The sequence below is a fragment of the Stigmatopora argus genome, chromosome 8 (assembly GCF_051989625.1).
Source record: "Stigmatopora argus isolate UIUO_Sarg chromosome 8, RoL_Sarg_1.0, whole genome shotgun sequence".
Lineage (NCBI taxonomy): Eukaryota > Metazoa > Chordata > Actinopteri > Syngnathiformes > Syngnathidae > Stigmatopora > Stigmatopora argus.
The window spans coordinates 15,624,068-15,636,325 of NC_135394.1; the positions used below are offsets into that span (position 1 = coordinate 15,624,068).

General features: G+C 40.7%; 1 protein-coding gene across 3 annotated transcripts in view; it reads right to left on the reverse strand.

Moving 5' to 3' along the window:
* The window catches only part of palld (palladin, cytoskeletal associated protein), a 42,365-nt gene that overhangs the window by 7,580 nt on the left and 22,527 nt on the right, over positions 1-12,258 (reverse strand). For 2 of the 3 annotated variants that reach the window (XM_077607213.1, XM_077607212.1), the window contains exons 13-15: positions 2,240-2,923; positions 951-1,095; positions 711-812 (exon numbers count right to left, since the gene is read on the reverse strand). In XM_077607213.1, coding sequence (XP_077463339.1) covers positions 711-812; positions 951-1,095; positions 2,240-2,923 — 931 coding nt within the window. The remainder of the gene's footprint in view (positions 1-710; positions 813-950; positions 1,096-2,239; positions 2,924-12,258) is intronic. The other variant, XM_077607214.1, reaches the window with a different exon arrangement.

Genomic DNA, 12,258 nt, shown 5'->3' on the forward strand with positions numbered 1-12,258 from the left:
AACATGGCGTTGGGAAACAATAAAACTGATGGAATATTTACTCTTATAAAGCATTAGGGCGGCAACAGGAAGTGAGGAAGGAGTTTAAACTTATGTGTAGCGTGCAAATGTTTTATAAAATTATTTAGTGTAGTATTGGGACGGCAACAGGAAGTAGTAAAAAAATAAAAGGCCAGTTTTGTAATTTAAGTGTGCTGTTCAAATGTTTTATATAATATTTAGTGTTCCAAAGTATTTGGACAGCAACAGGAAGTAAAAATAAAGTAAAGATTAGTCATTTAAGTGTGCTGTTCTCATGTTTTATATAATATTTAGTGTTCCAAAGTATTGTGACAGCAACAGGAAGTTAAAAAAAGTCCAGATTTGTAATTTAAGTGTGCTGTTTAAATGTTTTCTATAATAATTAGTTTTCCAAAGTATTGTGACAGGAACAGGAAGTGAACAAAGAAAACATCAATATTTGTAATAAGTTGGTGTACTGTGCAAATGTTTTATATAATATTTAGTGTTTGAAAGTATTTGGACAGCAAAAGGAAGTTAAAAAAGTCAAGATTTGTCATTTACGTGTGCTGTTAAAATGTTTAAAAAAATATTGAGTGTTACAAAGCATTGGGACAGCAACAGGAAGCGAAAAGGCATAATAAGTAAAAGCGGGAAAGTTCTTGGAAACCCCCCCCACAGCCGCCCCCGAAATGACCGAATTTGCATACTTGCGTGGCGGGCTCTTCCTGGGCGTCCTGCGCCTTTAAGACGGTGGCGGCGTTGTCGGCGCCCAGCAACCTGCGGGCCATCTTCTCTTCGTACGTTAGCTTCTGCAAGCACCGATGCGCCGTTAGTGTGTAAGTCGGGCCATGCGGTAAAAGGCGCCGAGTGCCTATTGGGTGGAAGTTAAGAGCGGGGGGGCGGCGGCAGCTTAAGGGATTTGGGGGGGCTCAATCGCCGGCACCCACCTGCTGCCCGTTGCTCAGGCGCTCCTCTTTAAAGCGCAGCTTCCTCTCCAGGTCTTGGATGACGGCGTCCTTGGAGCCCTGGATGTCCGAGTCGGAGGTCGGGCGGGGGGTCCGAGGGGCCGGGGACTTCTTGGCGAAGGCTTTGCTGCGCCAGCCGGACAAATATTTGCGTAAGACGTGATTGGTAGGAATGTAGTTTTAGAGTACCAGGGCACATAAGTATACATACTAGTTGTACCAATAGGCATAAATACTTATAGCTTAAGTACTTAAGTATTGTAGTTGGTCATGCCAGCGCTTGTCGTAGCAGTACACTCAAGTACGGATACTTTTAGTACAAGTAGACGCAAATACACATACCTTGAGTACATGGATATGCAGTTACTACAAGTTCTTGTAGTAAGAGTATACACTCGTTGAGGTACTTGTAGTAGAAGTACACACAAGTACTTGTAGTACAAGTACACACAAGTACAGGAACTTGTAGTACAAGTACACACAAGTACAGGTACTTGTAGTACACGTACACACTAGTACAGGTACTTGTAGTACACGTACACACTAGTACAGGTACTTGTACTATGAGTACACACAAGTACAGGTACTTGTAGTAAAAGTACACACAAATACAAGTACTTATAGTACAAGTACAATTACTTGCAATAGAAATGCAAGCATGTACACACAAATACAAGTACTTGTAGTACAAGTACAATTACTTGCAATAGAAATGCAAGCATGTACACACAAATACAAGTACTTGTAGTACAAGTACAATTACTTGCAATAGAAATGCAAGCATGTACACACAAATACAAGTACTTGTAGTACAAGTACAATTACTTGCAATAGAAATGCAAGCATGTACACACAAATACAAGTATACTTGTAGTACAAGTACAATTACTTGCAATAGAAATGCAAGCATGTACACATACCTGCAGTACCAGTACACACAAATACAAGTACTTGTAATACAAGTACACTCAAGGACGATTATTTGTAGTACCAGTACACACAAATACATGTACCAGTGCACGTGCCCGCAAGAAACGGTACTCTTAATACCAGTTGACATAAGTACAAGAAGTCAGAGGCACTTTTAGTATAAGTCGTACTTTTAACGTAAATGGCCGTCTTTGGCGTTGACCTGTATAACCGTGTTTGACATTTGGCGGTAATTTTCACGTGAAATGTGACGTCACCCACAATAAATATGGTGATGAAGCGGAGGAATTTTATATGTGGGGAGATTTACCAAAAAAGATAACAAAATGTGCAATACTCACATAGTGCCATTGCCTTTGGGGAGGCCCAGCGCGTTGACGGCGGGGGAGGTGGGCGTGGCCGTGGGCGTGGCCGGCAGCACCGAAGACAGGAAGCTGGAACCCGGAGAAGGCGGGACCGACGAGAAGGGCGACGAGGCGTCCGAGAGGGCGGGGGACGCGCAAGTGGGGCGGAAGTTCGGTGGGGGGAGGGGCGGCGGCGGAGGAGGGGGCGGCGGCGGGAAGTCGCCCGACGGCGAATCGGCCGAGGCCAAGAAGGGCGGCGGCGGGGGCGGGAAGGAGGGCGAGCCGGGCGACTCGCCGCCCTTGGGGAAGGGGGTCTTGACGAAGGAGGGCGGGGACACCGGGGACGAGGGGCCGGAGCCCGAGGGGTGGGGGGCGGAGCCCAACGCTCCGCCCTGGGCGGCGATGAACTGCTTGGGACGGGCGTAGTTGAAGGTGCTGGCCTGCATGGTGGCGCTGCTCTCCAGCTCCTGGAAGGAGGGCGGAGGAGGAAGGGGCGGAGACGGAGACGGAAACGGAGAGGCGGGAGGGGTGGCTTCTCGTGCCGGGGGCGGAGACGGAGAGGCGGAAGGGGTGGCTTCTTGAGAAGGGGGCGGGACTTCCTGATTCTGCTGTTCCCAGAGGGCAGCTTCCTGCTGCTCCAATAGAATCTGTTCCTGAAGCTGCTTCAGTTGGGCTGCGTTACTGAAAAATAAAAGAAAATACAGCGTGAAAGGCTGGACTTTACGTAATAACTTTTTCGTAATGACTTTTTCGTAGTGACTTGTTCGTAGTGACTTTTTCGTAGTGACTTTTTCGAAGTGACTTTTTCGTAGTAACTTTTTCGTAGTAACTTTTTTGTAGTAACTTTTTCGTAGTAACTTTTTCGTAATAACTTTTTTGTAATAACTTTTTCGTATAACTTTTTCGTAATAACTTTTTCGTAATAACTTTAACGTAATAACTTTTTCGTAATAACTTTAACGTAATAACTTTTTCGTTTGAGACTAGGACTGAAGTAAAATATATATATATATATATTATTATTTTTAAATAGGGGTGACCGTACTTTGCGGTTTTTCATTTATCGCGGCCATATCTGGTCTACATTAACCGCGATAATCGAGGTATTACTGTGCAACTATGCACCCCCAAATGGATTGCACCCTGGGCCGTCGCTCACATTGCCCAGAGCCAAAAACGGCTCTGCAATCCCATCCCAAACATCCATCGGATGCTAAACCCGGGCCCAAAGCTAGCCTATCGAACCTCCCCCTGCCTCCCTCCACAAGAGGAACTGCCACCGTGACATTTATCTCCTCTTTGCACTGTCAACATGCTTTTATGGAGGCCCGGCAGCGGGCTGATAAGATATCAGCCGTGTGCCGCCTTCCTTTCCTTCCAAAAAGTCACGCTAGCACGAAAAAAAAGGATATTTATCATCTTGAGATCATTTCTTGGAAATCATTCCAGTTAAACAAAATAAACAAAAAATAACATTAAAATGCATTACAATTTATTTTTTCATTTGATTGATTAATGCAAATATAAGAGCTAACCTATTATAAAACAGTGTTGTCAAACATAAGGGCGGCGGGCCGGTAGCGGCCCACTATGGTGGCCGATCCAGCCCAGGGTTTTTGTTTTTTTTATCTCTACTTATAGGCCTTTCCATTTTTGCTTAAATTTAACATATGAAGCAAATTTGTAAACCAAAATAGTATACTTTTGAAATATAATATTTTTTTTACCATAAACCAGATTTTTTTTACGAAAACTCACTCAGAAAGTGCCACAAAATGAACAAATTTCCCACATTTGACCACAATAAATGTCCAAATCACTTACACTGGCTTTGCATGCTCATCTTTCATTTCTTATAATAAATTGGACGTCTCACACCGTCAATGGTGGCCATTAAATCAACTAGTGGGCCCTAAAATAGATAAAAAATTGGACACCCTATTTTCACAGGTGTCAAAGTGGCGGCCCGGGGGCCAAATCTGGCCCGGCGCATCATTTTGTGTGGCCCGGGAAAGTAAATCATGAGTGCCGACTTTCTGTTTTAGGATCAAATTAAAATGAAGAGTCTAAATGTATATTAAATTTCCTGATTTTCCCCCTTTTAAATCAATTATTATAATTTTTTAATCCATTTTTCTGTGTTTTTAGTTCAAAAATCATTTTGTAAAATCTAAAAATATATTTAAAAAAAGCTAAAATAAGCATTGTTTTAGATCTATAAAAAAAACGGAATATTCAGGGCTTTTAATCCAGTTCTTTTAATCCATTTATTTAAAAAAAATCTAAATATTATATCTAAAATGGTCTGGCCCACGTGAAATCAAGTTGACGTTAAAGCGGCCCGCCAGCCAACTTGAGTCTGACACCCTTACCCTATATGATAGACGAAAGCAAAAATGACATTTGACTATACTAAACCAGAAAAAAGTGGAATAGTTTTAATGAAAAAATGGAATGTTCTCATTGTATTGATAGCGAATATTGGTCAGTTAAATAGTATTGGACGTCTAGCGCCGTCAATGACGGTGACGGATGAGAAGTGCGAGCTTTTCCTGCTACGGTGGAGGCCTGGCATTCCCCAAAGAGAAAAAGAGAGCTTTTACAGGAATAGTTTGGCAAGGCAGCGTTGTTCTGCAGCGGCTTGGGCTTCAGCTTCATTTCCTTTTTTGGCTGTGCTGGAGCGGCCAAAAATTTGCAAGCCAGTTTACAAAGTCTCGCGTCCTTCTCAAAAATTCCACAGACTGCTCTTTTTCTTATGCACAATTAAAGATTTCACTTTATTAAATGTATTATTTTGAATGTCTTTTGAGACAATGTTGACAGAAACAATTGTATAAATTCCCTTTTTTTGTATCGGATTTGATTGATTTATTCTTTTATTATGTTTCTACAATTTGGGGAAGAAAATAGTCTTTATTTTATTTATTGAAAGAAGAGTAAATATTCTCTTTTTAATATTTTTGTACATTTTTTTACGTTTTATTTTTGTGCAGTAAAACACACTTAAAACCGAAAATACCAGTATTTTTTTTTGTGATGTATCTTTGTTTTATTCATATGAAAGTGAATATTCGGATTTTATGAATTAAAAACAATGAATTGAAAAATATAAAATATTTATATTAAAACATTAAAAAAGAAAAATGCATTTTCTTGCCAATTAATTAAAAGCGAGTTTTTAAATTTTTGACTTATTTAAGAAAATAATAATCATCATCATAAATGTATTTAAAATGTAAATGAAAAAATGTATTTAAAAACTGTATTTTAAATTCTATAAATAAAAGGAAAACTCATTTTTTTATCATTTAAAAGATATTTAAAAAGAAAAAAACTAAGTGGACATATTTTTATCCAAGCATTTTTACACAAATTTTGAAAAATATGGGGCAAAATTAAAAAAATATAATTAGAGCAGATGATGATCTAAATCCCATATTTACAAACATCTGCTTTTGTTTTGGAAAACAATCACACAGATACACATCACAATAACACAGAATATAGCAATAAAAAGCATACGATGCATTCACTGAAACTCCGAAATTGAAACTTCAACCCCATCCGAAAAAAAACCCCGAAAAAAAATAACCGCCACGCTAAAAACGAGGCGGCACGGCGTAATTACAATGTGGTCCCCGGGCCAGATTTTCGACAGAAGTGTGCCCTTGTCGCCGTGACAACGCAGCTGTGTTTGGGCTCCGGGCCCGCCGCTGGCTTTGAACAACCGCCTGCCTGCCTGCCCGCCTGCCTGCTCATTCCAGCTGCGTCGCCGCATTTGCTTTTGGGTATAAATAGTCGCGGCCGCGCAGCTGCACGGCCGCTTTATTTTTACAAGCCAGCTGATGACAGGAAATGTTCGCGAGGGGCGCAGGAAGTAGATAAGTCGCTAATGAGCTCCTAATGGGTGTTCGCAAACAAGGAGGAACCAGATCGGCGTTGCGTTCAAGGCCCGCTCGTGCCGTAAAAAAAAACTTTTGTGGAATTTTACACACCGATTCGATTGAAATTTTACTCCAAAAAAACATTTTTAGCATGCGCTTCCTTCAGAAAATAAGTATCTCATCGGTTATAATACAAGATACAAAATTAAAAGTGGGAAAACTACTTCTGAATGCTTCTACATACAAATTGTTAAGGTTATAAAACGCGGGTATGCAAATTTGCGTTCCAAAAAACAAAAACAAGGTCTAAGTTAAGACATTTTTTAAAAAGTCAATACATTCCGAAGTCCCCGTTATTTTATTTTGAAATTGTGGCGGTCGTGTTGGGTCCTGCTTGACAATCTCCCTACACTCTGCTGTCCAATTTGTTTATAATTCATCATTTGTCGTTGTCTAAAGGTGTGTTTATGTGCATGTGTTTGCGTGCTAACGTTAGCTTCCTCCTAGAACTGCACAGTAGAATAGAAAATGTTTTCGCATGGTTGTTATTCATTTTAATACATTCATTAATCATCGTTTTCTATCATTTTTCGGTGTTTTTTCATTTTTTTTCTACAAAATTGAGACAGACTGATCATTTTTTAAAGGGATTTTTAAACAAATTAGAGAATTTACATCTAAAATACTGCTCTAATTACATTTAAAAAAATCTAAATCACCAAACAGGTTTTACAACCAATTCATTTTGTAAGTAGAGGTAACACAGTAATTGTATTTTACAGCAGTTCATTCATTTTCTGAACTGCTTTAACCAGAGCATGGTCGCGGGGGGTGCTGGAGCCCATCCGCGCTGACTTTGTTCGGGAGGACAACCAATCACTCGTAGCTAGGGGAAATTTAGAGCGTCCAATCAGCCTACCATGCATGTATTTGTGACTGTTTGAGGAAACCGGAGTACCCGGACAAAACCCACACAGAACATGCAAACTCCACACAGGTGGACCGACCTGGATTTGAACCCAAATCTGTAACTACTCAAGTCGCCGGGCCGTCCACAGCAGTTTACCCCCCCCCAAAAATCTTCATATCTAAAAACAATCCTAAAATAATGTGTGCCCCCCCCCAAAAAAAAACCTGTTCCAACTTGCCTATTATGCCGATTTCCTCCCAACAAAAGCTTATATAACTAAACCATAAATCATACGCGACACTTTTTTTTGGCTAGAAGTCAGCCGCTCGGAATGTTCCGCCTTGACCTTTGCCCCCCTCCTCCCCCCTCCCCCCTCCTCTCGGAAAACTCAAGAAATGATCAACATGTCCCACTTTTGAAAGAAGAATAATAAAAAAGCAAAATTCCTGGCTGGCTCACTCATCAGCTGACTTGGCAATGAGTTTGTCTCCCCCGCGACCCCCCACGCCCCCCCCCCCCCAAAAAAAATCCCCCCGGCCCTCCGTGGCCTCTAATTGCGCACACACACACACAGACAGACATAAAATGGAAGCAGACTGTTTTCCTTTGAAAGGCAGCACAGAGAATTTTTTCTTCTTTTTTTGCGTCTCACGTTTCAACTTCCAACCAACGCATTCTTCTCGGGACGGCAAAGGTCTTCTTCTAAACTTGTTGGCTGCCTTGGACGGCAATAGACGTCCAATTCATTACAGACGGGAGGCTGGCAGCCACAATGTGCCACAGTCCCACTCATAACGGATTGGACGTTTAGTAGTGATAAACGAGTGAATCCGTTTAATCAAGTTTTCCTCATTTCTAAACAAAACGTTTTGTTGACCGAAAATTAAAAGAAAAAAAATCCAAAAGTACAGTAATCCCTCGATTATCGCGGCTTCTACTATCGGGGTTTCACTATATCACGTTTTTTTTTCCTGGGCTTGCTACTAAAACCCAGCACTGAAGTAAAAAAAAAATAATAAATAAAAGTTAATAGGGGTGACCCCACTTTGCGGTTTTTCGTTTATCGCGGCTATGTCTGGTCTAAATTAACCGTGATAATCGAGGAATTACGTTTAATTAAGTTTTTGGAATTTCTAACTATTGTTTTTTTTTTAAAAAAAAGCAATTAGCTGGACACTTTTTGTCAAGCTGTTGTGATATCAAACATTTTTTAAACAAAAAAAGTAATATTTTTAACAAAAAAATTCAATGTTTTGTCACACTGCCAAAGACAGCAATAGGTGTCAAATCCATTTGAAGTGGGAGGATTGACTGAAGGTTTTGGACTAACTTACAATTTTTGAGCAAAAACAAACACCACTTCTCTACCAAGCATTCAATTTCTAAACCTAAAAATAACATTTCGTATTTACCAAAAATTAAAAATATTTTTTAAACAAAAAATAACCACATTTTTACCAAAAAACAACAACATTTTAATGCCATGAGTGGCAATTTAAACTCATTAACTGCATTTGACAGCGTTAGATGTCCAAACAATTTTTGACCAAAAACATTTCCCCAAACAGTCCCAATTTCCAACCAAAAACTAAGATTTTTTTGCTGTAATTTAACATTTTCTGAATCAAACTTTCACCCAAAATATTTTTCTATCACGACCACCACCATAAACTCATTAGCAGCCACATTTCCAGTCCAGTTTGAAGTGGGAGATTTGGCAGCAAATAACCAAACATTGACCCGCTGCCACCCTCCAATTTCAAATGGATTGGGCGTCTCCTACTGATAAACAAATTGGTGGGAGGGTGCACATTGGTCAGAGGAAGAACAGCCTCATTGATGTCAAATCCATTTGAACAGGGAGGGTCGGCAGCGAACGAACATTCAAATGCATTGGACATCTCCAAATGACAAACCCATTCAAACCCCACCAAAACAACCACAAGAGCTAACAAACTCATCGCCTACCATTGACAGCGCTAGACGTCCAATCCACTTGAAGTGGGAGGATGGCAGCCAATGAGCCAACGTTCATTGGCTGCCATCCAACGGGTGGACGTCGCCTAACGATAAACTCAGTTAAAGCCACGGCGCAAATCATGAAAAAAAAAGAGTTCAAAAGTTTTTTTTAAAACACAAAAAACTTCCCTTTTTGCAGCTTTTTTGGGGGGTTACCTTTGAGCGTTGGGTGTCCTCGCCGGGCACGAGCGCGTATACGACTGCGACCCGTCAGGTACGAGCGACCTATATAGAGAGTGAGCGGTCGCTTTGCAAACTAGACGCTGACGTTCCCTTCCCTTCCCTTCCCTGCTCTGCCCTCCCCTCCCCCGTTCCCTCCCCCCTTCCTCCCTCCCCATGAGTCAGGCTGTCTGCCAGACAGCCCTCTTCCTCCTCCTCCTCCTCCTCCTCACTTAGCTTTCACAATAAAATAACTTTCAGAGTAAAACCCAACTGCTGTTGGAAATCACGTCTAAGTTAGGCCTGGGCAAACCGGTCTCAAAAACGATCGCAATTTAATTTTTGTTATTTTTTTTGGTTGTATTATTTTGAATTCTTTGGCTGCCCGTGACAGCGAAAGACGTCCAATCTATTTGAAGTTCAAGATTGGACGGGTTTTATTGACAAGCTCCTTTAAATTGACAGCAATCAATCAAATAATATTAATATTTTGGCGCTAACGAACCATTTAGGATCCAAAATGAACCACTTTTGACTGAAAATTAAAATTAACATGAACACCATTCAAACTAAAGTTTTGTTTTTCCCCCCTAACAATTTAAACATGTTTTTGACCAAAATTTAAATTAAAAAAATATCAGTTTTTAACCAAAAAGTACTTTTTAGGACAAAAATCAACATTTCTTTTCTGAAAAATGAATGGGAATTTGAATGATTAGGAAGGGATTGGACATCATTGGGGAAAGTTTTTTGATGGAAAAATAATGCAGATTTTTTTTTGTCAAAATGTACTTTTTAGGTCAAAAAAGTTTTTAGGTTAAAAAAAATGATTTTTTAGAAATAGGCATTAATCATAACAAAGGAATTGATCTTAAAACGCAACTAAAACTCACCCAAAAATTAAATACAAAAAAAAGTCACATGGAACTATTACTCTTATGCGTCCGATATTCAGTTTCTCATCATTACAAAAAAACAAAAAAATAAAATACACTGTATGCGGGAATTACTCATGTCTATTTTTGTGCTTAATCACCCCCCTGTGCGTTCAGCCTTTTCCAGCCGATTGATGAATCACAGTGTTGACGCCGCCGGTGGGGGTCTGCGCGAGTGTGTTCGTGCGGGGTCAATGTCTCTATGTAACACGAAGCCAGGCTCTATTATGACTCAATAGCTAGCTTGAGCTACAGTAATCCCTCAAATATCGTGGACAATAGACCGACCCATTGCCACAACAAGACAAAGGACTTGGACTAAAACGCCCATTGACTTGTTATCTATTTATTTATATCAAGTGGAGAGGAACTATTTTCACTGTTCGCGGGCCGCTTTAACGTCAACTTGATTTCACGTGGGCCGGACCCTTTTAGATATAATATTTAGATTTTTTTTTTATAAATGGATTAAAAGAACTGGATTAAAAGCCCTGAATATTCAGTTTTTATAGATCTAAAACAATGTTTATTTTAGCTTTTTTTATATATTTTTAGATTTTACAAAATGATTTTTGAACTAAAAACACAGAAAAAATGGATTAAAAAATTACAATTATTGATTTAAAAGGGAGAAAATCAGGAAATCTAATATACATCTATACTCTTAATTTTAATTTGATCCTAAAACAGAAAGTCGGCACTCATGATTGACTTTCCCTGGCCACACAAAATGATGCGGCGGGCCAGATTTGGCCCCCGGGCCGCCACTTTGACACAGGTGATTTAAAGTATTTAATTTTTAAATATATGCATGACAGTCTCACCTCGATTATCGCGATATTCGAGGAATTACTTTATATTTAGATATTAATACATTAGTGTTTTGACAGGCTTATAGCTGTAATATTTAATAAATATACACTTTTTGATCATAGTACTTGTGTACTTATATTTCTGTATAGGCGCGAAAACATCTATTGTGGTAATTATAATGGGGTGATCCTACTTTGCAGTTTTTCGTTTATCCCGGCCATGTCTGGTCTAGATTAACCGCAATATTTGAGGGATTACCGTAATGCTGAAGATGCAAAAACTGGGGTAAACGGTCGTGAAGATAAGTGGTAAGTATCTGATTGGAGGCCACTGAAAACAATAAAGGTCCAATCAGTGATGAATAAGAGGGGCTAGTAGTGATAGATTGATCGCTCCAGTCGGGGTTGGACGTTTATAAAAGTAGATTTCCCCAAAGTGAACTGCAATAATCTATTCCTAAATGAAAAAAGTATACTTTTATCAGCGCAAGGAAAAACAAAGATCCCATAAATCTGATTTCGAAGACTGGGACGGGATTAGCGTCCACTTTCAGGTCTTGGCGTGACCCGCTTCTTATTTACCGTTCAGCTCCCCCAAGGACCGCCCCCCTTCCCGATCCCCCCCATCTCCCCTCGCCAGAAAGGTCAAGGCTTCACAGCGTCTCTCTTCCATATTTGGAAACTTTCTCCATTCCGTCCAGGTCACTCTAGCCCGAGCGACCAATGGCGCTCCCAAACCGTCTCAGCCAATCCCGGGCCCCGCCGTGTCCATTTAAGGACTGCCCATCTCTCCTCGCCGGCATATTTTTCGGCCCTTGTCGGAGCCCCGCCCCCTCCCTTCTTCTGGGGCCTCTTTGTGTTGTCTTTTTTCTTTTTCTCGGGAAAGCGAGGCGGACTGACTTTGACTTGGGGGAGGGGGTGCCGACCGCAAGCCCAGCGCGCTAGTTGGCGACCCCGCAGATGATAAAAACCGCCAGCGACACCTCGGCGAGGGAGTCGTCGTTAAGACTTCATTAGGCCTTGATTACTTCCACTTCCACAAAAATGCCGTGACTCACTGCAAAGATATTCGGCCGATGCCGGGCGGCCCGAGCGCGCTTGATTGGCAACGCGGCGCAAAATACCTCCGTCCTGATGCCATAAAAGCAAATCAGGATCCGATCTTAGGAGATCGGAACGTGGATTCAAAATTGAGATTGGAAACGGGACCGGTTAAGTGGAAACAAAGACAACATTAACTAAATTTGGGGCAGATTTGAGGAGATCAGAGAACTGATTTCAAATTGAGATTAGAACT